This window comes from Bolinopsis microptera, chromosome 10, assembly GCF_026151205.1.
Source record: "Bolinopsis microptera isolate Bmic1 chromosome 10, MBARI_Bmic_1.0, whole genome shotgun sequence".
Lineage (NCBI taxonomy): Eukaryota > Metazoa > Ctenophora > Tentaculata > Lobata > Bolinopsidae > Bolinopsis > Bolinopsis microptera.
In genome coordinates, this window is record NC_087081.1 from 12709221 (window position 1) to 12734975 (window position 25755).

General features: G+C 38.3%; 2 protein-coding genes across 9 annotated transcripts; one reads left to right on the forward strand and one right to left on the reverse strand.

Moving 5' to 3' along the window:
- Positions 1 to 172: 172 nt before the first annotated feature.
- LOC134822414 (major facilitator superfamily domain-containing protein 8-like) lies at positions 173 to 12083 on the reverse strand. Of its 2 annotated transcripts, none has more exons than XM_063833459.1 (14): positions 11962 to 12083; positions 11788 to 11864; positions 11468 to 11615; positions 9220 to 9371; positions 7795 to 7908; positions 6676 to 6765; positions 5765 to 5872; positions 5442 to 5556; positions 5110 to 5204; positions 4631 to 4773; positions 4333 to 4420; positions 3006 to 3088; positions 2751 to 2845; positions 173 to 1160 (listed from the first exon to the last, which is right to left on the reverse strand). In XM_063833459.1, exons 1-14 carry the CDS (start codon positions 11985 to 11987, stop codon positions 1037 to 1039), a joined length of 1458 nt encoding a protein of 485 aa, XP_063689529.1. In that variant the 5' UTR covers positions 11988 to 12083; the 3' UTR covers positions 173 to 1036. The 2 variants fall into 2 exon arrangements, with proteins under 2 accessions (XP_063689529.1, XP_063689530.1); XM_063833460.1 differs by lacking the exon at positions 173 to 1160 and adding an exon at positions 1523 to 2096.
- A 1755-nt stretch (positions 12084 to 13838) lies between these two features.
- On the forward strand, positions 13839 to 24890 carry LOC134822415 (upstream stimulatory factor 1-like). Of its 7 annotated transcripts, XM_063833463.1 has the most exons (9): positions 15033 to 15117; positions 15352 to 15432; positions 15681 to 15843; positions 18242 to 18469; positions 20790 to 20854; positions 21297 to 21436; positions 21704 to 21769; positions 22290 to 22427; positions 24332 to 24890. In XM_063833463.1, exons 1-9 carry the CDS (start codon positions 15039 to 15041, stop codon positions 24491 to 24493), a joined length of 1122 nt encoding a protein of 373 aa, XP_063689533.1. In that variant the 5' UTR covers positions 15033 to 15038; the 3' UTR covers positions 24494 to 24890. The 7 variants fall into 7 exon arrangements, with proteins under 7 accessions (XP_063689535.1, XP_063689531.1, XP_063689532.1 ...); XM_063833461.1 differs by lacking the exons at positions 15033 to 15117; positions 15352 to 15432 and adding an exon at positions 13870 to 14310; XM_063833462.1 differs by lacking the exons at positions 15033 to 15117; positions 15352 to 15432 and adding an exon at positions 13870 to 14310 and having other exon boundaries at positions 21297 to 21421.
- The last annotated feature ends 865 nt before the right edge of the window (positions 24891 to 25755 follow it).

Here is a 25755-nt window from a genome sequence, read left to right on the forward strand (position 1 = left end):
CAGTATCATAGATTTCCCAATTTCGCCAAGTGAGGAGTTACTGAGCAATCTCTTTGCCGTTTTCTCAAATTATGTGTGAAGTGCATACCTGAGCATTAGTTTGTGTTATGAATAATCAATACCGGTTAACATTTCATTTATACTGGAGTTTTACAAGTGTTTTTTGTTTTTAAATGACACTGACAAATCAGACTCGATTATAGATGCGTCAAGAACTTAGGTCTAAAAAGGGCCACAGGAAGAATCTTGTATAATATTTGCATATTGGTACCTATGTCGTGTATAACATAATTTATCTGCGGTTTAATTTATAACAATTCAGATAAGAGTGGTATTTTATCTTTTATTTTGATAGACATCAACTAACAATTCTTGTGGGACCATCAATATTTATTATCTCTCTCTAATCTAATTCATCAGTCTTATTAGTCTAATATAAAGTAGACAATAAAATACAACCTTCTTCAGCAAAGAAATTCAAACTAAAATAACCCCTATACTAAGTAAAAATTAATAACAAAATCGTGAACGAAAATTTATTTTCAGCACGTATCAGGGCAATATTCTGCGATCTACTCAACCTTTTTAATAATTTAACAATAGCTTTCGTCTGATTGTTCCGTATTAAACCAGCAACTTCGAAAGATCTGAAAGTTGAGAAACAAAAACATTTGTATCTTCATCAAGCAATATTTTAGTGGACGCCAACAAAGACTTTTAAAACAATACACATATTCAAGCCACTGCTCACGTGCAGTAATCCGTTATCAACATCAGAATAACTAAAAGTGTCATGACTAACATCATCATTCAAATATAGCAGATTTAAACATAAAGTTTCTAAAATTAACCAACATTACAGCTATACCTACTTCTAGTCCTATATCTACACTGATCTTAAACACCACTTATTTCTGTGGTCTCTGGTTTCAAGTTTTTGAGATTTTATCACACTTTTGACTTTGAGCTTCTCCGCCAGAGCTGGCATGTCTTCTAATTTACTCTCTTTATGACGTCACGTGACCGGAAGATAACATTATGTGAATATTTCTGCGTTAAGAATCTGGATCCTCCTATCAAACGAGTGCATGTGTCTAGATCCGAATAACACTAAGATTGCTCCAGCCAAGCACACTGTTAACATTACTACCGCGATCACCCTGAAATATATTGTATCACGTGGTGACCCCCACTGTCGCTTCACTATAGTGTAGAGTTTCAACGATACAGGCGGGTCAATATATATATATTTCTTGTCATACGTTGTATGACCCGCCGGGTCATACAACGTATGACAAGAAATATATGGGAATGTTCAACCACCATGTAATTGCTAGGGTTAGCATTTTGGACCTATGGGAAACTAGACAGTAGACATTAGAAACGCTTGGATCTAGTCTAAACAGTTAAATCCACTCAATTTCAATGCTTCTTAAATTTTCATTTGCGGTACACTTGTTTTATTGATTTGGTGTTCGTGTGAATACGGTTAAATGTTGGGCCTTGAAGAAAAAAATAGAAATATTTGGAAAACTACAGAAAATACATATACAAATTTTATTCTAACAATAACAAATCATTTAAAAAATCCGAACTGAAAATTTCTAGAATCCGTTGGAATACATCAGTAACACAAATATCGAACGACGAAAAATCAACAGGCTTTAAAAAATGCCCTGAAATTAGCAGGTTCAATTAACGGTCGATTACAAACAATCCAAAACTCACAACGACGCCAAAAAATCAAAAAAGCACGCTTGGCATATAACAATAAATATAATAGCAGAGTTTTGTCCTGCGGGTGCTTAACGTACACCTCATGAAGATCTGAGATCTCACCCAGTTTGTGACTACCCGATTAAGTAGCTCTTTCAGCCACGATTCACTCCCCCGTGGGACTTGTTTTGTCAACATTCCCCCCAGTTATCCGAGTGTAGAGGCTACAAAACAAATGGTTTCTCCGCAATTAATCTCAGGTGAACAGATCACGTTGAAGTTTCTCGTGGCGACTCTCAAATGTTTCGAGATGATTACTACCAAGAAAAACAAGGATAGGAGCAATGGAAAGAGCAGGTGCTAGAACGTACACCATCGCCCTGAAATAACGGAAATTAAAACGAGAAAATAACGGACATTAAAACGGGGAAATAACGGACATTAAAACGGAAAAACGAAAATCAAAACGGTAAAACACGACCAGTAAGGGACAACGAATATCTGCGAAAACTATTCAAATTGAAAACGTATCAAACGGATCAAACACACGGTACAGACATAATATATTACAGAGATTTTTCCAGAACCCCCTCCAGATTTTACAAGTGATCAAATACTAATTATTAACATATGTATATTGCAACGAACATGAAAGGAGTATTTCAGATATTTTAATTGAAAGTAAACGTGATAGGAATACATCGTTGTTACCATCGAAATATTAAAATGTTGAGAATTGCTGTGATTTAATGTTTTATTTTCAACGACCACCTATAGTGACCTATTTTCAACTTTGCCGGCATATTGGTAAATGTATCCCTAAAAGCCTCTCATTGTGTCTCCTTATTATATACATTTTAAAATTAATTCGATTGCAGTTGTGATTAAAAATACATATTAATTTCCTGACGTAACCTAAACCTCTAATAAATTTATTATATAATACTTTAACCACATGAAATTTCGCTTTTTAATCACAAAAAATATCAAAAAGAACTTGTACTTGTAATCAAAGACAGATAAACGTTACTCACGGCGGCCCGAAGGCTTGAAAGAGAGAAGTGAAGATAGCGGGACCGACAGCGCGTGAAAATGAGCCAACTGCGGTGAGTATTCCCATCACCGTACCCTAAACAGTTGCAACGTGAGAGATTGAGAGTGGTGAATTAATTAAGGGAAAGTAAACAAAAGAAATGTTAATTTTCATCAAATAATCACTACACAACAGATAACAGGAGCTGTAATAATAATACAGATTATTTTATATTTACTGATAAATTATATGATACCTGTGGATGAGGTCCCAGAATCTTAGAAGTTCGGCTCAGTAACAGAACTACTCCAAGAGGGTAGCTGAACAGTAGTATGCTATCTGGGGAGAAATTTCAGTCTTATTAAGTGAATCGTGGTCGGTATTTTTTAAATCGGTTATTTGCCTGCTTAAGTCACAGATAGATAACGCAATTCAATTGTAATCTAGCTGTATTTCTCCCACTTTCCCATCAATTTTCATGTGTGAAGTGTCCCCAAGTTTTTATCCGTGTATTTTTTACCACGAGAACTAATTAAATCCAATATTATATGAAGTTTTTATGGACGAATGAATTTATCGCTTACAATTTTAGTTGGATCGATTAAATCTGAGTTTTTAGTAATACAGCTCATAAGACAGTCATGAGTCAGGCGTCAGTCCGAATGCCCATGTAATAGCGTTACCGTGTGTAAAGTAAATGATTATAACTATGCATGAGTATGAATTTTCGAGTTTTAACTTTATAGATGATTGTGAACACGATGAAAACTGTACGACATACGACATGCCAACTCAGTTGGCAGTCTTGGCACGTGTTCACAATCATCTAAAAGACTTGCCAGACTGACTTTTTTACGATGTACGTACGCGCGTACGGGACTGCCTACAACGCGCGCTCAAAATCGACGCGGGCGCGCGCAATCTTAGTTTGGAAAACGGCCAGCATTCTATAAAATCGTTACCGCGCGCTACAAACACTACCGAAAAAAGGCATCACAATTTGAGATTCCTTTTGAGAGATTGCCACACGAACAAGCAACAACAAAGTACAAACAAACCAAAAACATAAACAACAAATTCTGAAATCCGAAAAGTTCCTTTAACATTTATGTCTCGAATATGTTTCGATTGACTGCAGGTTTTATTATTACTAGATAAAAATACCTCATTGAAAAACAGTAGTCAGGAGTGTAAAGCTACTTGACACGAGACTGTCACGCAGTGGCGTAACGTTGCCTGTTGGCGCCTCCGCCGAATATGCACTCCCCTGTTGGCGCCCCTCCCCTTTTGGCGCCCCTCCCTAAAATTGAACAAATTAAGTGATTTTAGAGGATACGCCGGTAAAATCTCTAAAAAAGTGTGTTTCTAGATCAAAACGCGCAGTTTTGCTAATACCTCAGTTAAATTTTTCAAAATTGTCCCACATTCAAACGCCCCCCCCCCCCCCCCCCCCCCCCCCCCGCACAGCGAGGTCAGCGGGGCCCTTAGTTACGCCACTGCTGTCACGTGTCTAATTGTGGCTAAGATCAAACAGTATTAGAAGAAAATACAAAATAACGAGGAAAATGGTACTTGAAACTTACTGGCAACGAGAAACTGAGCAATGTTGAGACGATGCTGAGTGTGACACCATTTGTTCTGCCAGTTACACCCTGTTACCTCCGTATTATTCTGAGGAAAACAATTAGTTGTAAGTTAGTTAATTAACTAATTAACACAATATAACCGTTATCCTGAAATTACAAACCGGATAATTGATAGGGCTTTTTAATGACTTCAGACACTATTTTCAAACCAGTATTAAATGGGTATACTCATATTGGCAGAAACAATTTGATTAAAGAATCCGGAGTGAATAAGTTAAAAAAACAAGTTCTTTACCGGATTAGAAATGGAAACATTGCTGAGAGGAGTCCACTGTATCCGGGGTATATAGCCTGGTCCTACTGGATAGAAGAGAATGTACGCAAATGCGCTCATTGAGAACGCAATCCCCATCATCTTGCGCTCACCAAACCTCTTTCCTGTAATTATTTACGCTAAGTAACTGCGTTTTCAAGTTACCTTACAATCTGATATAAATAAGAGCAATTTTTGAGGGAAGGAAGTAGAATAATCCCAACATAAATAACATTCTTTTCGCCTCACATAAAACGAGGTATTTTCAGAGAAGGAATGTAGATAGTAGAATGTAGTAGTAGTAGTTGTCAAATGTCGACCAATTCGTAGAAATGTGATAATGGGAAAATACCAAGAATATGTTCATACGACTCACTAAATATGCGAAAAAAGTCATTACAACGAACAATAAATTCGGACAAAGTTCAAATAACACTAATAAATCTATGGCATTATCTTACCGAGAGGTGTAGCAATAGCAAAAGTCATGAAGGAGAACACGGAGGTGCAGGTTAAGAATATGCTGCTGTATTTGATAGCTTCTGTCTGGGACAACCTGGGTAATAAGAGGGGTTTTGAGTGATTAATTAATTAATTATAGGTATTAGTTATGTGATTATAGGCATTAATTATGTGATAATAGGCATTATTGAATTTCCAGATAGCTTATTTGTAAGAAGTCTAGTCTATGCAAGACTCAAGGGAACTGAAGGAATCTTAAAAACAAAGTGACACTGTAGTCTATAAGTGAAACTTGGAAATAAAGTGAAATAAAGGTGATAGAGGGACTAACCCGAGTTCAGCCTGTATAATGGGAGTATTGAGTGTCTCCATAACAGTGAAGCTGAGCATTGCAATGTAAAACAGAGCGTTACAAATCACAATTCCAGACCATTTGACCCTCAGAGCTGAAATTGTACGGTTATTAAAACTTATTGCTGGACGGAGAATAAGGAAAAACAGATACACGTATTTCCATTCGTCTCTCTGAAGCGTAATGACCTGATGATCTCTGAACTCTTTAAGGGTCTTTAACTGAAACTATGAAAGAAAGGGAAGTTGAAAAATAAATTAGAAGTGAAAGTGAAAGTGAAAGTGAAAGTGAAAGGGACTAACTGGCCATTTCGGAGCTCTGAACAATGGAGTTGACCATGAACTCTGCTGGGGTTGCGTCCTCTCTGAACCACACAGCCACAATCACCATGTTTACTGTTATCAATATTGCTGAAATAGAGTGAAATGTAAAATTAAATTCTAAAATATTTAATTATGTACTTTTGTTTTACTGAAATTTGTGTCTAGACTGAATAATGTGTTAGTATCATGAATACCGAGGTTAGCTACATCAGAATCATTGTTTTTATTATGTGAACAAAGGACACGGCCAAAGTCAGGTAGGCTATAATTAAACAACTGCATTCGTCAAATACACAGAATGTGCGTACATTCTTATGTGACAGGATATGATGTTATTCTAACCTTACAAATATCCCCCCTGAAATGACATGGAACTATTGTGGAACTTCCAACTTCCTCCTTGTCCTTGAAGTCTAAATATCTAAACAAAGCTTCAGACTCCCTGGACTAATCTAATCCACAATTAGATATCCAAAGTGATCTTATATTACATTTTACTGTAAAGCTGTAACTAGGAATGAAAGGATAATAATCCGATGTATACTAGCTACCAATACAGTTTCTAATTTTGTCCAAATCCACCGTGTCAAGTCTGGATTACAGTATTTTACTGTGAAGGGAAGTTACAAAGTATTATAGTTATAACTTATACCTGACAGATAGGCAGGGAGAGTGTACTGTGATACCTCCCAGCTCTCATAACAGAACCCTTTCTGTACCAGTGACGTCACCAAAGCAGTGACGTCACAGTATTATAGTTATAACTTATACCTGACAGATAGGCAGGGAGAGTGTACTGTGATACCTCCCAGCTCTCATAACAGAACCCTTTCTGTACCAGTGACGTCACCAAAGCAGTGACGTCACAGTATTATAGTTATAACTTATACCTGACAGATAGGCAGGGAGAGTGTACTGTGATACCTCCCAGCTCTCATAACAGAACCCTTTCTGTACCAGTGACGTCACCAAAGCTAAACCTGAACAAAATCTCGTGTTAGTGAAACACACTATCAGTCTGTGCACTTGATAAGCAGATAAGTGATTATTATTTGTGGAGAAATGTTATCTTGTAACGTGATTCAATTAGAAATCAAACAGGTGCTGTACATGGACACTGGATAGGTCCTAACTCCTATCCTTGTTAATACACACCAGCCTGAGCTTACCTGGACCTATGATGAAACCAGCAGCCTGAGCTAACCTGAACCTATAATGAAACCAGCAGCCTGAGCTAACCTGGACCTATAATGAAACCAGCAGCCTGATCTTACCTGGACCTATAATGAAACCAGCAGCCTGAGCTAACCTGAACCTATAATGAAACCAGCAGCCTGAGCTAACCTGGACCTATAATGAAACCAGCAGCCTGAGCTAACCTGGACCTATAATGAAACCAGCAGCCTGAGCTTACCTGGACCTATACTGAAACCAGCAGCATGAGCTTACCTGGACCTATGATGAAACCAGCAGCCTGAGCTTACATGGACTTATAATGACACCAGCAGCCTGAGCTTACCTGGAGCTATAATGAAACCAGCACCCTGAGCTTACCTGGACCTCTAATGAAACCAGCAGCCTGAGCTAACCTGGACCTATGATGAAACCAGCAGCCTGAGCTAACCTGGACCTATAATGAAACCAGCAGCCTGAGCTAACCTGGACCTATAATGAAACCAGCAGCCTGAGCTTACCTGGACCTATACTGAAACCAGCAGCATGAGCTTACCTGGACCTATGATGAAACCAGCAGCCTGAGCTTACATGGACTTATAATGACACCAGCAGCCTGAGCTTACCTGGAGCTATAATGAAACCAGCACCCTGAGCTTACCTGGACCTCTAATGAAACCAGCAGCCTGAGCTAACCTGGACCTATGATGAAACCAGCAGCCTGAGCTTACCTGGACCTATGATGAAACCAGCAGCCTGAGCTTACCTGGACCTATGATGAAACCAGCAGCCTGAGCTTACCTGGACCTATAATGAAACCAGCAGCCTGAGCTTACCTGGACCTATAATGAAACCAGCAGCCTGAGCCATGGAACCTTTGCTAACCACAGCAGTCCTCTCGTCTAATGAGGTAACTGTACCAAGATGCGATCTTGCTAGAGCGATACAACCTGAAATATATGGAGATGTTAACTGTTAAGTCATATCAGCTACATCAGTAACGTGCTAAACTCAGCATAACTCTGACGAGTAAAGTGGCGGATATGTAGTGATGTGACAGTGGAGGAATGGTGTACGTGATGTATAGTTTGTATACATACCACATGTGTTTAAAATACATATAATCTAGTTCATTATGTACGTGATGTATACATACCACATGTGTTTAAAATACATATAATCTAGTTCATTATGTACGTGACAATAAATGACATGTATTTTGTGATTCTGTAACAGTTTCAGATTTCCGGTTGTGTCATGAATCACGTGATAGTAAATCTATGATAGGAACACAGTGTGCTGATCACTGAGCTAGATAATAACAGATAATACCAGATATATAAGTTAAATACGTATCGGGAAATGTGACCTAATACTGCAAATTCATAGAGTCCGCTGCTTTAATGGTATTTACACTGAGAGTCAAAATGTTGCAAAATTGTATCAAGTTCTCTTCTTTTTTTCTAGGAAATCGAACTGTTATGAATTCTACAGTAAAGTTTTGGAGAGGTTAATCTACGTTATAATATATTGAGCTCCTATTTTACATGCTTGAGATCATAATTTACACGTGACGGCTATAAACCAATCAGTCGTTATCAATAACATTTAAGCTCTTCTCTGAGGAGTTTTCGCCTAAAACCAAGCAGAAAAGTTGATACTTTAACTTGATAGTGCTTTAACGCACACCAGAAAGCAAGAAGCCCTAGATCATATCTATGTTCTATATATTGTTAAGATTACATTTACAAATATTTTGAATTTTCAGTTTTGACTGTCAGTAAGGATGTAGAACTTTCTTAGCTGTTCGATAACAAGCGTAACAACCAATTTCTTATCAGTTACCTATCACCAAATAAGGTTACAAACTGTTCCATCTACAAAACTGATATTAAAACTAGCACCAGGAATGTACCGGCTTTATCGGATATAACAGAGAAGAAATGAGGGACTCAGGAATTCTTAATGATGATGTATTATTGAATAATTATCATGAAATATTTGTTATTCATAATGACTTAATAATGAGCTTAACGTATCTTGAGGGTCTTCTGTTTTACCAAGCTGGGTAATTCAAAACCATCATGTCTCTCATGAACAAATGAAGTTATAGGCATTAAATGAAACGTATCATTTGCATGTGATAACAAACTTAACGGCTATTTTAAAAGCAAGTTCAAAAATCACCTCTCCACCATTACCCTTCCTCACAACTAATAAACTAATTAACTGATTAACATACTAATTGATTAATTACTAACCAGCACCCCCGCCGCTGATGACACGCCCAATCACCACAACCCATAAAGCTCCAGTAGGAGATGAGTCCTTTACCAGACACGCTAGGGCGTAGAGAAGATTACCAACTACTCCAATGAACATGGTAAGTTGAACTGGCAGTGTTATTTTACCCCTGAGAAGAACGTAAGTTGAACTGGCAGTGTTATTTTACCCCTGAGAAGAAGGTAAGTTGAACTGGCAGTGTTATTTTACCCCTGAGAAGGTAAGTTGAACTGGCAGTGTTATTTTACCCCTGAGAAGAAGGTAAGTTGAACTGGCACTGGTGTTATTTTATCTCTGAGAAGAAGGTAAGTTGAACTGGTAGTGTTATTTTACCCCTGAGAAGAAGGTAAGTTGAACTGGTAGTGTTATTTTACCCCTGAGAAGAAGGTAAGTTGAACTGGTAGTGTTATTTTACCCCTGAGAAGAACGTAAGTTGAACTGGCAGTGTTATTTTACCCCTGAGAAGAACGTAAGTTGAACTGGCAGTGTTATTTTACCCCTGAGAAGAAGGTAAGTTGAACTGGTAGTGTTATTTTACCCCTGAGAAGAAGGTAAGTTGAACTGGCACTGGTGTTATTTTATCTCTGAGAAGAAGGTAAGTTGAACTGGCAGTGTTATTTTACCCCTGAGAAGAAGGTAAGTTGAACTGGTAGTGTTATTTTACCCCTGAGAAGAAGGTAAGTTGAACTGGTAGTGTTATTTACCCCTGAGAGACTGGGTAAGAGGTAAGTTGAACTGGTAGTGTTATTTTACCCCTGAGAAGAAGGTAAGTTGAACTGGTAGTGTTATTTTACCCCTGAGAAGAAGGTAAGTTGAACTGGCAGTGTTATTTTACCCCTGGGAAGAAGGTAAGTTGAACTGGTAGTGTTATTTTACCCCTGAAAAGATGGTAAGTTGAACTGGCAGTGTTATTTTACCCCTGAGAAGAAGGTAAGTTGAACTGGTAGTGTTATTTTACCCCTGAGAAGAAGGTAAGTTGAACTGGCAGTGTTATTTTACCCCTGGGAAGATGATATAATATTAGTATTTATAGTAGGGTACAATTACTGCGCTGTGTACGTGACTTCTTTAAGTGTATTGTAGGTTTGCAGCGATTACATTTAATTAGTTTATGGAATGTGTTTAACGTTTATCACATTTAGAAGTGTTACTGTTGGACAAGTGGTATGAAATTTTAGTGGGAAGGAATTTAATATAGGATGATAGATTACTCAGCAGAAACAGAGCCAATCAAATTACAGGGTGGGCCAAAAGTCGGTGGGCATGTGTTGGCCTTGATAGCTCCGCCGTGTTTTATATTTGAGAGCTGTTGCTTTGCAGATGGCATACTGTACCTTCTGGTTCGAGGATTCCGTCGTCAAAATTTGAAAATTCGAATATTTAAAACCACGCCCATTCAAAATTAAAACACCTATATTGTTCTCTCTGAACATGCTGGACGCCTGATTTTTTCAGAAACGGTAGATTAGTAAATGTTGCATCTGTTCTGAAAAAATGCATTTTGTGTATCTCGTTAACAAAATTGACTGGGTGATTATGTGACACCGTGACACGACACCTTAACTGGGCAGCCTTAACGATTCCCATAATGTTTAATGGGGTGGTTAACGGGGTGACCTTATCACGTGATTAGGTAAGCCAATCACCTGATCACACGTAATGAATTAACTCGTTATGCTTCGTATCTCGGCCATACGAGAAGCTACAACTGTAATTTGTTCAGGACAAACGTAATTCGAATGGCCAAACACAATTCAATAAAATTTAGCTCGTTCCGACTATCCAAACTATCAAATAAATGTAAAAATGAACCTTCATTTGAAAAAAAATGTACTCTAATATTTTTCGATTTGATAAATTCCCCGAACCAGTGGTGGTAGTAAGTCGTACCAGAAAGAATTATTTCAATTAGTCACTCAGTGACTGAGCTATTAAGGCCAACGTATGCCCACTGACTTTTGGCCCACCCTGTATTTGCTACACAGCACTAGTTTGAAAGTATCAGCTACTTTTTATGATGTCAACACTACTATATTTAGACAAGGATTAAGTCAGGTGTGGCTGCAGCCAGAGTTATTATTTATAACAAATAACTTGGGTTACAGCCTAACCTGCATACCTGATATCTGACTCACAAATCAGAGCAGTTCTAGGTCATCTACAGATTAGAAATTACCCATTATCAAGGGAAATTTGGATTAAGTTTTTTGAGAAGCAGTTTCCTACCTTACTGTGGACCATTTTCCTACGAGAGGAGAAGCAAGAAGTTGACCGAATGAATACCCAGCTGCTGCAAACCCCAGAAATGAATAGTTAACAGATGGGCTGATGTGTTGTAAATAGGGCCAAAGCGAGGGCAGCAGAATTGAAAACCCTGAAAATATAATTATTAACTGATTTTAGGACAGGTTGCCAAATAATCTAATAAACTTTCAAGTAACTTCGCAAAGTTTCGATCGCACTACCTTCCTATAAATTGCACAATAGTACTGAACTTTACCTCCTGTTTCTCTATGAACATTATCGATTTAACTCATTATTATTACCTGTGCTGTTTAGAAATAAAACGAGGTACATTATTCTGATACTCCTCCATCTTTTCTGCTCCGCTACCATGAAATAACTGCAGAGTTTACAGGATTATTTTACATAATTGTATGCAAATACATTCAGAGAAGATTTTGTGAATTGTAAGAATTAGAAAAAATTAGTAGACTAACCTGCTTTCTTCGCCATTCATTGTCATTCTGATAGTTTTAAAACAAGTCTATCTTAGATGTAAATGCCAAACCACAGCTTTCACTTATCCTCCTTTCGTATGCATCTTGTTTGATTTGATGCTAGTTTGAGAAATATATTTAAAGCTTCACGCTGGAGAGGTGTCGGCCGTAATGTGATGCATATTCAAAACCACAATCTTAGTTGTATACAGCCAGAAATATTTGACATGTTGTATTTATAAAGTATTACAAGGTGATGAAGTTTTATCTCAGAGTGGCAACTTGACAGAGAAATTCCCTACAATCTGATACACATTTGATGGACCACTCTGAATTATCAGTATTTAGCAGTGCTTACCCTCGCAGCTACCCTCGTTTTAAAGTACCTGATTCCATCAGGTACAGGTATTGTTCAGTTACATCTCAAAGAAAAGAAAGGATCTTAAATTTGAGAAAATATATTTAATTTTCTAATGACCCAAATCATTGACCCCCAACAGCTCAGAGTTCCCTCAAACAATGTGTGGAATAGCACTGTGCAGTGGAAAAGCGAGATTTTAACCATCAGAGGACACAAAGTAAAAACACACCTCTGGTAACATTTCACCAAATTAATAGATACAGAAAGTCAGAAATGAGAAAGAAAAGTCGTATAAATATCAAAACAATCAATAAATTATTAAATCTAAGCATTAATCCTATCATTTATACTTTAAAAGCGATCTTCCTTATATTATCTCCATGCAATTTAATACAAGTTGAAGTGACTAAATCTGGTTAACAATGATAAGTTAGTTTACACAGAACAGTCTCTTCAGCGACATGTGTGACTTATTCGTAATAGTGTCCATCCTCTGATGGGTTGCAATTTGTGGGGAACGAAGATCTTGTATCACTATTATTTTTGGAAATGCAAATGAGCAAAAACTCATATTCCTTCTGATTTATCTTTTATTAGTTCCAAATCAAGTTTGTAATCAGGATCTTTGTTGAAACCGGTATCGAACTGATTTGTCATGACTTGAAAACTGTTTCTCAGATTATCTTCCAACACTGTCGTCTCCTTTAACATTCCAGGAATACCTTTAGATACGTTTTCTAATTCAGTTCTAACGGACTGCAGATCCTGAACAAGCTTGAACAATTCCTCTCCTCCATCAACTTCATCAACATGAGAAACCAGGTCGCAGTGTCTGGTGTCCAAGGTTGTCAAGGTATTTTCAAGATCTGTAAAAGTACTTTCAACCTCCATCTGTACCGATTTAGTAAGTGACACAAGACAAAAGAAATAAACAACAAAGCTTCGGTTGATTGGAAGTGGTATATATGATGTAAGATACCGTATAATTGGACAAAGAGTCACGAGTTCGCTTGGGTAAAACAATTGGTAATAAAGTGCAGTAGCGCTCGATTTTCATACTGCGATATAACAACTCTACGCCGCGCGCGGTATTTAGACGGGTTGACAGTTGATCAATTTTGTATAATCATTAAAATTTTTGTACAGAATATTTTATCATAGTACAAATGAACTATTGTAAAACAATAGTATTATGTAACAGTTTTTATTAATCTAAACTAATTAATTTTTAATCAACTTTCTTTGTTCAATTTAAACTTTTTAAATTAATAATGAAACTCAATTTCAAAGTTGTAGCATAAATTTATTGTGTTTTTCTTCAAATTAAATAAAACAGTTCAATAAAAATATTTTAATATTAATTTTATACTATTATGTATTAAATTTTTTAAAGTTAATTTTTAATTTAGGACAGAACTAAACATTTCAGAGATATTGGCGGCGCGCACTTATTAATAGCCGGGAATGGGTAGAAATTATAACGCGTGATTTACTTTCGGCACTGGATAATGGATTTACTCACATGACACGTCACACACATCACACCACCAGCTGTTGTAGCACATGCTAACATGTGACTTGTTGCTTTGTGTCGTCTCCCAGCATGCAGATGGACGCCCCATCAACCAGCCAAGATCTCAAACAAGGTTCTTTGACGACTCTTACTTCCACCAAACGGAACCTTCAATCAAATGTTAACAGGCAAATTCAGGATTTCAACATCTCAACTCACATAGAGGATCAACAGAGGGTCCAGACTCAATATCAGCCCATTCAAACAAACAACCAGAGCGTGGTTGTCGTCTCTGGCGATCAGATATTACACCAGAATAACTCTCCTATCTCGCAATTCTCCGGTATAATACCCTTCGATGGGAGTGGTGCTAGGGTCGTGAACATTGTCTCCAATGACTCTATGCCCATGCTGCTCGGCAATATTAACCAGCCAAACCGCGCTTTAGCTCAAACTATTGCAGCACCAATGCAAGGTAAATTGTTTTGCTATTACGACACGTCCAGTACATGCACGTAAGCTAATTGTTTTTGAGTTGCTAGCTACCTTCTTAAATTCACTGTCAACACAGACAAGGTCTCAAAATCTCGCTAGATATCACCTTAAAAGTTATGCTGCAAACTCTTTACTTTTTATGACTGGATACTTTCACCATCGCATGCAACAACCTGGTTGAACATTGATTTCACTCTTTACTCTACTCTGCATGCTGGAAGAACCAAAATACCAGGCTCTGGTTTCTAGGTCAAATGACAGTCACGTGGGCCATTACATGTGGCATGAAATGGCACGTGTTCAATTATTGGGCATGTGGCGCTGACACGTGCGGCTAATTGACTAAATTAGTGCGATCACGTGACCAGGTTGACGGAGTCACGTGACGCACACGTTGCAGGAACCTTGCATTGGTTGCACCCTCATAGGGACCCCCTGTCTGTTTTCATTGTTTTATTGTTGTTTGGGGCTTTAATATTAAGTGCTTAACCGAATAATTGTTTCCAGTTATTACGAGGTTCAGTTTTGAAGTTGTCATTTTGGGTTTTTTCTAGTTCGCACATCGGCCGCCATTGTGGCCACATTGTGTTCCCGTGTCTTCTTAACATCTCGGGCTTATTTTGTTTTGTTTTGCATTTTATACTTACTCTTTGTACTGAAGTAGCCCATATCAGTTAACCATGAAGTTATCACACTAGCTTATTAACCATGAATCTGATGTATACGAACCAAAACCAGCAGCAACAGCAGCAATCCCAGAAACCACACATACAAGAAAAATTTAACGGTACGTTTATGTAAAACTTGCAATCAGTGTACTGAATACATTCTTCTTTTTCTCTTGTAAAATTGTGTCGCGCTCTTTAGATTGTTTAAAAATCAATATGAATTTTTTCATCCTCTTTTTGCAGATTCAATTTATTTTTGTTTGAAAGTAGGTTGAAAGTAGTAGTATGGTGATATGTTAGGATATTGCCAGCCGAACTCTGCTCCTTTATCAAGACATGTCTTTTCATTTCAGTTGTGGGAAACACGGTGAACGCTCAGCAGGTCAGATCGACTCTGTCTCCCTCGCTCGTAGCGGGCGTGACACCAATGCAAGGTTCTTACTTTGCTGACTTTTCTGTTTATCTACTGTCACACTTTTAATTCTAGATGTCTCTTTCGTTGTGTGATGTGCATGTTTCACTTGTGTTCAATGTTTTGTTTTCTTAGCTTCTCTTCCCAACCACATACATTACATCAACGATTATTTCTCTGTCCATGAAATGCACTTTTTCGACTTAACATCCGTTTTAATAAATTAGTAAGTCCACCAATATTCATCTGTAACCCCTTCTTTATTTTCAGCGGGACAAATCCTAAACCTAGGAACAGCAAATCACGGTGTTGGAGGCCAGATTCTAAACTTACCGAACGGCCCGACGGGAGGAGGTCAGTTCTACGTCATGATACCTCAGTCACCAGTTGATGTGAATCATCAGAAGATAGCTCCACGTGCACATGGTGCCGCGTAAGTAACTTCATTATAGTTAAATGATTAACAATTGGCACAGTGGTACTGCTTGGCTCACCATTGATGATAGTTCATTACACATGGGTCGTTTTAAACATCCCAATGAGGTAGATAGTACAGAATTTGTGGCTAGCCATTTCAATTACCGTTCAGTTGGGCGGTTTCGCAGTGATTTACGATGATATCCCCACTATAATTCATCCTGTAAATTACCCGGCAATCGTTATGCTGTATTCTACTCACGTGACTCAAACTAACCAATCAGAGAGCTGTATTTTAGTCAAGTGACTCAAACTAACTTATCAGAAATCCGTATAATCCAGTGGCGGGTACTTAACTATAATCTTTAGCAGTAGCAGCAGCGGTTCCACTTTAACAATACCATAATGGAGTATAGAGCGACTTGGTCGTTAGCTTTAATCTCTTTTGAATACTGCTCTACTTAAATCAATTGTATGCCAGCATTTAATTACATTCATATTGAGAGCTAGTTTACTCTGCAAACTAGCTTACTCTTAGTGAAGTCTTAAGATTGGAATTTAAAAAAAGACTATTATAACCAAGATGGTAACAATTAAATATAAAACAGAAATCATTCCTGGTTATCTTCTGATAATCATGAAAAACATTCGTCCATCAATTTAAGCTCCTCGTCATCAAATGGATCTAAGATAAAGTTACCCCACTGTGTCGTGGACCCCTTTATTGAATTTACTCATTGTCTCTGTTTATAAGGCCAAGGTTAGGTCTGCTCAACTTGGTAATATTTAGTTCAAGTACTAATAAGTAAGCACTTAATTAGTACTAATAACATCAAAGAAATACTTATCTCAGAAGTACTCGTATAACAGTAATCACTTAAAGTCTGTTGATACCAACTCCCCAAGACTTTCTCCCTCACTTACCCCATATCCCTCCTTATTTCAGGACATAACCTACCTCACAACGTCTCATTTACTCGCCATTATGCTACTGAGAATCAGAGTACTGTACTCAAACAATGTGTTCTGAATACCTATAAATAATAATGGACTTTACTAGACAACCATCCCAATCATTTCAGTTTTGAGGCTTTCTGACTTTAATTATAATTAGTTTAAACTAATATTAGTCACTCCAATATTACTATTAGCTAATATAAGTCGTATCTAATATTAACCATGACTATTATTATTCATAACTAATATTAACTATGACTATTATAAGTCATAACTAATGTAAAACATATCTAATATTAGTCATATATCTATTATAACACCTACATCTTACACTATTGATCTGTTGTATAACCGTCTCATTAAGTCGATAATGTTGATTTAATGAGCTACACGCACAGGGAGGCGGAGGGGGACTTGAATCTCCTGATTTCATGATAATAAAACTAATCGAGAATAATGATTCTAGATCTTAACTGAAATCAATTTTTCGTGAAGACTGTAGAAGATTTAATATTGGTAACACACACACACACACACACACCACTAGTTCTAATGGGCCAACCAAAATGTGTTAATCTAACAATAACAACTAACGACCCCTCTGTTAATTACACCCCTTTACACACCCCTCTTATTGTACCGCTACCCGCTAAATGTGGGGTTATTCTACTAACCTCCTAATTTACTAAGTGAGAAAATCCTATGTTGATTTGGCTTTAACGCAGGCCCTGTGTGTGCTGTATATATATCCAGATCAGGCAATTGTTGTGGAATGTAAGGATTAATGTCAGGGTTTTATTACGAAAACATTTACTCTGTTACTTTCTGTTATATTCTTATTTTCTCCAAGAGATCTGGTAATTATGGGACCTTTTGTGCCTTTTTGTATACTTTTATAACACTTCCATTACATATCTTTAGAGTTTGACTCAACTTTCTATAGTAACATAGACAAGTAGCTTGCGAACCCTGATGCGGGACAGGGATATATGGAGGGGGTTATCTGGCGTAGATCGGACTTAGCTCCGACATAGTAGTATGTAGTAGTAGTAGTCCATTACATATTCTCCACTAACCATTTACTTTCATGCCCTTTACTTTCGAAATAACGATTCCAAAATATCTCTTTAGCATTCGAATTATAGATTTTCAAACAATATCCATTACTTATAAAATATTCATCTCTAAACGATCTTCATAAGTCATGGAATGTAAATATGCCAACAATCTCCATAACTTTTGAAATGAAGACTTCCAAACAATCTCTAGTACTTTTGAAATGTACATGTTAAAAATATCTCCATTACTTTTGAAGTGTACATTGCAAACAATTTCTATAACTTTTGGAATGTTCTTACATTCCACAATACTATGTTCTACTTTTGTATATATCCAAACAATGTACACTACTTTTGAAGTATACATTTGCACACACAACTCACACACTTACGTTTCAGGCTAGTACCGGTAATGCCCTTGTTTCACATTCCACAAATTCCTACCCCACCACGCCATACCACCCCACCTCGCCACACCCCGCCCAACAAACTGACGGAGAAGTTTACACGTTTAGCCAGAAAACACTTAAAATTGGCGGGAAATTCACAGGAGAACACTCCTCCTGCGAGAAAGAGAAATATTTCACTCGACTCTCACAACGACATATCACCTGATTCATTATCACGGTAATTCTACAAATATCCTGATTCTAAATAGTTTTAGGAGTGATCGTGACTGTGATCAAGAGATTGCTTCTATTTCTTTTTGTCATCTCAAATAGGCGGTCAGTATATATTCCGTGATAAAATGTGGTGTGTTTGCAAAGCTAGGGTGTTCAATACAGCCTCTCTTATCATCTCTATTTTCAATGGAAGTGCAGGGTGAGTAATTAACATGATATTGTAGGAGTATTAAGAATATTTGTAGTAATAATATTCCCGGCACATATCACGAGCTGGCTTGATCAGCCAATGTAGATATCCTCGTGACAAGACAGCCTCAGTGGAGCGGCACAACACGTGTGTGTAACACGGTTACACGTGACTCGCTCTCATGTGACTGTCACGTGGTTTGGCCGGCCAATCAACGCGCTGGAATCACGTGTATGGAGGCGGTCACGTGGGCGCACGCACGTGGGTTGCTACACAACGGCTCTGTCTCATTAGTCGCGTGCACGTGACGTGTCTGGTTAGCGTCACGTGACAAAGATAGCAGAGCACCGATTGGTTGGCACCGGACCATCTTGTATTCTATTGGCCGGCTCACCCTCACTGATGGCAGAGCACAAGGAAAGTAATTATACCTATCGTATTATGTGTGCGGCTCATGTGCCCCCCACCTGCCAGGCTAGGTAACCAATCACAGCACAGCTCAGCTGCTGTCCTCCAATCACAGCGCGTCTCCAACGCAGCTGAATGCCTGACATTAGTGTGCTGGCCTCCTGACAAAAGCTAACCAATCAGAGCTCAGTATTCAGGCACGTGACCTAGCAGCAACCAATCAGATGTCAGCTCTGTGACTCCCACATGTAGCGCTTAGTAATTAATAAGATGGGAGATCTACTAGTGAGATGTTGGCTAGAAGTAACTGGGTTTAACGTACCAGTAAGTGCGCTGCAGTTCTAGTATATCCCCTGTACAACCCCTATTCAACGTAACGAAACAGTCAACTTCACGTCTTTTTCCTGATTGTCGTTAAGCTTTGGAGAAAAAGGAAAATATTTTGAGTAATGTGATGATGTGCTTGCAGTGAAAAGTTAATGCGCACGCAAATAATTATCTTAATTCCATCATGAATATTCCGCTGTCCGACATCATTCGTCCAAAACATAATCATTTAAAACAATCACTCGTGCTTACGAATGAAATTTAGGGAGGTGGAAGAGTAGCGGTAATGCAGTGAGTGCTCTGTGCTAGGCTTGTCTTATCCATTCTTACTCATTTTACTGCCCTTTTTAAGGTTCATTCGTTAAAACACGTGACAGTTTCACCAACAAGTCCCTATATAAATTGCTATGTTTTGTATTGGGGAATGTATGGTCATGTCGCAGTGCAGATAACATAACTTTCTCTGAAACGAATCACTCGCACACTGCACACTCATGATATACACTCATGATATACACTCATGAGTACTCAGTACACGCTTTATGCTTACCCACAACTTAACAGTCGACCCTGTTACACTACAGCTGTGCTTGCTAAGCGACCTAATCTTAAAAACAGCTGTTTGATTGTCTACTGGTATTGTTAGGGGGGGGGGGGCCGGGGGGGGCCGGGGGGGGGGGGCTTGTTAAGTATTAGGGTGTTATTTTGGCACCTTTAAGTGACGTCTTTATCGTGTAAGAGAATTATATGAGATAAATGAAAACAACTTAGGACCAGTATGTAGAGCAATGTTCTATGATCTTGCTCTTCAATACAAAATTACCCGCAGAATTATAGAGTGGGATGATGCAACAATTTGGACTGGTTGAATCTGGGGAAGCTAGTTCCCATTATATTATAAATGTTGTTTTACATATATAATATGTTTAAAAACAGGTTCCATTGCGCTCTACCATGTAGACACTCCATGCAAATTGTCTTGCCGTGAAAACATAAGTCAAAGGAAAATCTCTGATTTTAAAGTTCATATTGCACATCCGGACTTGAGAGTATTTTGTGTGCAGTGTGCGATTATGTAGGACAAGTATGTGATGTAGGACAAGTATATGATGTAGGACAAGTATGTGATGTAGGACAAATATATGTGATTATGTAGGACAAGTATATGTGATTATGTAGGACAAGTATATGTGATTATGTAGGACAAGTATATGTGATCATGTAGGACAAGTATATCTGATTATGTAGAACAAGTATATGTGATCGTGTAGGACAAGTATATGTGATCATGTAGGACAAGTATATCTGATTATGTAGGACAAGTATATGTGATTATGTAGGACAAGTATGTAAAACCTTAGTTCGTTCTGATCTGTAATTAAATATTTTCGTATTACAGGGACACGCCCCTCGCTGCTCAGAGAACAGAAAGGGAGGAGAAACGGAGACAAACCCACAACGAAGGTGAGAATTAACTACATCAAATGTTATTGGGAATGTGATGTAATGTTATACCTAATAATATATACGCAATTATTACCTATTTAATTCGCATTTTTGACACCACTTGGGGTACCAAATTTTGGGCTCTAAAACTCCTATTTCTTGGCCAATTTTTTATTTTTTCATGCTGATTTGGAGGCCATTGAAGCATTTGACCCAGTCAAAAAAGTTTCAGTTGTATATCTTTTACGGTTTTTGCAGAAATTCGCGTTAAAGTTGATGCCGTGGTGTCAGTAAAATGGCACAGATAAATATATATATATATCGTCTCGCTTTATATATAGTAAGATGTTATGTGGTACATACCTGGTATTCAATAATCAATACAAACAACAAATAGAACACAAGGAAATATTCTGACTCAAAATCCTTACATTTAATTCTCACATTCCCATTATCACAGTGGAAAGAAGACGACGAGATAAGATCAACAGCTGGATCCACAAATTAGCTAAGATGGTACCTAACTGTAAGGACGAGCTGGGTACCAAGCACGGTGGACAAATGAGGGAGCAGGTCACATTGAAGGTACTTTCTCTTTCGGTAATTCACTTTCTCTTTCGGTAATTCACTTTATCTTTCGGTAATTCAGACTTTTAACAAACGTTTATTAGTATTGTTGATAAGATATTTGAAATATCATCTTAAATTTAGGGAAATGTTGCGCGTTACAACAAACAAATCTCATTTGAAAGTAATCGTAGCTCCCGGTCAGTGTGGAAAGTTTTAAAATATTACATCGGTCACCCAAAGTATATTACAGGTGGAAAAATATAACATACAATTTGTTTTCATAAAATTTGTTTTCAGAGTAAAGGTGGAATTCTGCAGAAAACGGTGAACTTCATCCAAGAGCTGCAGATAGCCCACTCGCAGGTAACTACTATCTATGATATTAGGTGCTTTTTCGAGCAACCACTCTCTGGGTTACTCTGATTTTATTTTAAGTGTTATTTAACTATTTATAACTTGAAATCTCTGCTTGTTTTTTTTTCTGGTTGTTTATTATGAAGTTTCATCTCGCAATTTCATTATTCCTTTTGAGAGGTTGACTAGGTAAGTGAATAAAACATGACATGAAATTCTCTTGTTCTCCTTTTCTGGTAGACTAGTAATACTGAATGATATGCTTTATGTTAATATTGTGGTTTGTCGTTGTACATAGTTTATTGTATGCAATGCAAGCAGTATTTTCTTAGAACACAAGTTTTAAGCGCAAACTCTTCGGAACCTTATTTGGAGTTCTAACCTTTTCTTGGAAATTATCTGTAAGTTCTGAGAAATATCATTAAAACTCCTCATGTGACAGTTCAGGGAAAGCAAGGGAATCAAGAAACTGCGATTATCTGAAATGTTTTCCTTTTCTTTATTTTGATGTAAATGCTCACTTTCTCAGGTCGTAGAAAGATTACAGGAACAAAATCAGGTACTTGGAGAAATGGCCAAGGTCAGAGAGAATTTGAAACGCGTTGAGCAGGAAAACTTGCTTCTAAGGAGTCAGCTACAGAGTCACGGCTTCGAACCAATCGACTATGTAAGTTTTCAGTTTTACGATTCTCTTTCATTTTATAACAAAGTTCTATATTCACATATACCGACGACTGAGCAACCTTTTTAGGTTACCCTTTGTTATCAAGTTTGTGTACCCTTTCCTGTCACTGCTGTGATCTCTGGAGTATTAACTTGACAAAACTCACGTGTTTGAGACTAGAACACATGGACACACCTGTCACGTGCGTACTTTCTGTGAGGCAGCGCAGCCGCGGTTATTATATAGATGTACTGACTACATTTTGTCAGTATTCTTGAATGCGCGCGGCGGTACAGCACAATTTTGCATAACTGCAGAAATGTTTACAATTCCTCTTGATTCTTCACTAAGAGCTCCAACGGCTGATCTAAGGGGTTGGAGTTTGGACTATATACTACACTGCCTAACTACCGTAATTCTTTGGGTGTTAGTGATTAGGTGCTGGGTACAGCGGCGTTATGCGGTTTCATTCTGAAGCAGAGCGTACTAGTGACTGGAAGGGAAACATTTTGCTCTGAAAACCTGCGAACTGCGAAGACTTTACATATCTTCCTTTCTCTATAATGTTCTTTGGCATGTTGGTCACTACATACAATTAGAGGCACTAAACAAAGTGTAATACGCCTGTTTAGTATAGTCTCGGAATTGCAGCACTTCCTTGCCCTACCCTTTCCCTTCATCATACTGACAGCACAGTCACACTGATAAGATAGTGATAGCACAGTTTTAAAGCAGGTGCTATCAACGTAATTGTCGTAGTCAAGGGGAGTATAAATAGAAAGCCAGACGGGACAACTCTTAAATGTACTCGAAGTATACGATGTATTCGATGTTAGCGTTTATCATTTTGGCGAGTGTTTTTTAGACTAGGTCCAAGTTGGACCTAGTCTAAAAAAACGCGTAAGGAAGGGCCCCGCTGTGCAGGGCGCCGTCTTAGGGGGGCGTCAAATCGTCGTTTGAATGTGGGACAATTTCGAAAACTTAACTTAAGTACTAGCAAAACTGCGCGTTTTGCTCTAGATACACACTTTTTTAGAGATTTTACCGGCGTTTCCTCTAAAATCACCTAATTTGTTCAATTTTAGGGAGGGGCACCTAGGGGGGGGGGGGGGGGGGCAGCAGGCAACGTTACGCCACTGGGTCCAACACTAGTCAAAGTACGGGAAATCTTTTTTTTCTTTGAAAGCTTGAGCCTTTAAGGTGCTGGTGTATTGCGAGTGGTACATCATTTTCATGAAGGCTAGAGTTACATGACGGGGGAATATATGATAATTTTGTTGGTAGATGACAGATTGAAGGTTAACGGAGGAATTTTGATAATATATTGTAGCGCGATGCACTACTGGGCCGCGCCGCGCATCTTCTCGCAACCACAGATGCAGGCCGTATGCAGATTGGCGAGATGCGAAGGATTGACATCGTGAATCAAGATAATATATTGATGAGTTGTCAATGAGCTCTAACAAACATCAAAGATCTCCTGGTTACTTATCGATTTCATTTACAATTAATTATTTGACTGCTGTGCTACTTTCCAAGTTTTCATAGCATTGCAAGAATCGTAATAAAGAATGGAGAACTGTATAACAAATAAGGATCTATAGTTGCGTCTTCATGATTTTCGCAGTATTAGGCGGATTCTAGAAACGATTGGAATAATATCCATAATAGGTTTTTGAGGCTACAATATCTTATTTCGAATTTGAAATTGTTGAGGTACGCATTATTCGCACACCTTGTGGTATGGAGGGTATGCGCTGCTAGTCATAAAATACCAACAATTGTTATTCCAATCTTCTAAAACTTATTTTGAAACTGTTAAGTCACAGTCCAGTCTCTATTCTCCTAGACGTGAGAAAAACACGGAATGTAACAGCGAGTAGCAACTAACCCTCAATATATTACAGGCGAGCCAATCAATGCAACAGAGCAGACAAGACCCGGACACACTGAAATCCTGCTCGGAAATGAACCAGCCTCCAATGGTCACCCTCTCTCAGACCTCAACGCAACAATCAGTCCTCTATGGTCAGAGTTCAACAATGGACGACAAGGATGACGAACAATAAGCCTTCCGATAATTTATTCAAAACTTTCTTATTTTCTACGGTTCAGAGGTTGCGACGTGCAGATCACGCCAGTTAAGATCGCACCATTGGTCGCACGTGCGATGCGACTGTATTCGATGTCAAAGAAACAAAAGTTACACGAAGTAATAAGATTTTAAGAAGTAATGACTGTTAAAAAGGATGAGTGTAGACCAGTTCTACTAAAAGGAATAGTCTGCAATAGTGATTTTTGCTATTATCTAATATGTGAACAGATTTATTCGGCAGTTTTATGCTGGTAAAGCAGTCACGCGAAACCTGGAAAAAAGTTGTGGTATGTGTCATGTTTTTATGTTTTTGCTGAGGTTGGAAATGTTATTTCGATTTCATCATGTAATTGGAGTTGCCTGTCTAAAAACGTCCCTTTTTAATTTGGCAAATGTGGGAAATACAAATCGCTCTGAAAATGCTAGGCTCTTCTCAAAATTTCTCTGTTACAATATGTTACTACCAGACTCTATCCTCCTTGGATCTGTCAGCTAGAATCCTGAACAGTTGTGAGTTGACCGTTTCTCGTTCTCATCTTTCTTTGTCGCAACCTCGCATCAGCTTCTATTCCTTTCTTCCTGTCATTCATGTGCCAATCTGTTCTTGAAGCTCAGAACAGTAAAATTTGGGTCTTGGAAAATGTCCCACCAGTAGCAAGTAAGACATTTTCATGTCATCAAATGTTTCTCCGGATATTCAGCTTCGGTGCACGGTGGCTCTAATAGTCTGATACTAATTCGCTCGTCCAAAAATTATCACGTTACTTGGGTTTTTACGATTTTGTTACTGGGTGGCGCTGATCAGCAGTCAGCCTGCCATTCCGCCGAATCTCATTCTCTATTAAAGTGGGGAGGGCAAGCGGGGCCAGGCTATAATTTGTAATTGGTAATGTTCACAAGGGGTAGTTCACATATTACTTAATTGCAGCTGAGGGGGGTTCCAGGTTCCAAATCACAAATGATTACGCGGCGCCAGTGTAATAGAATTTTGACGCAACAGCTATGTGTAAATTGTAAAACTGATTACGGGGGGTGGGGGGTTACCTGGGGACCTCAGGCTATCATGTTCATTAAGGCGGAATGACTGGCTGAGCGGCGAGAGTGGCCCAGTAAGGGAGGGGGAGGGGTAAAATGTTCCAAAACTCTTAACGTTATATGTGAACAACCCATGTCCCCTTACTAAACAATAAAGATTCTGCAATCGGTGGAATGACTTGGAGGACTTCGACGCGCCGC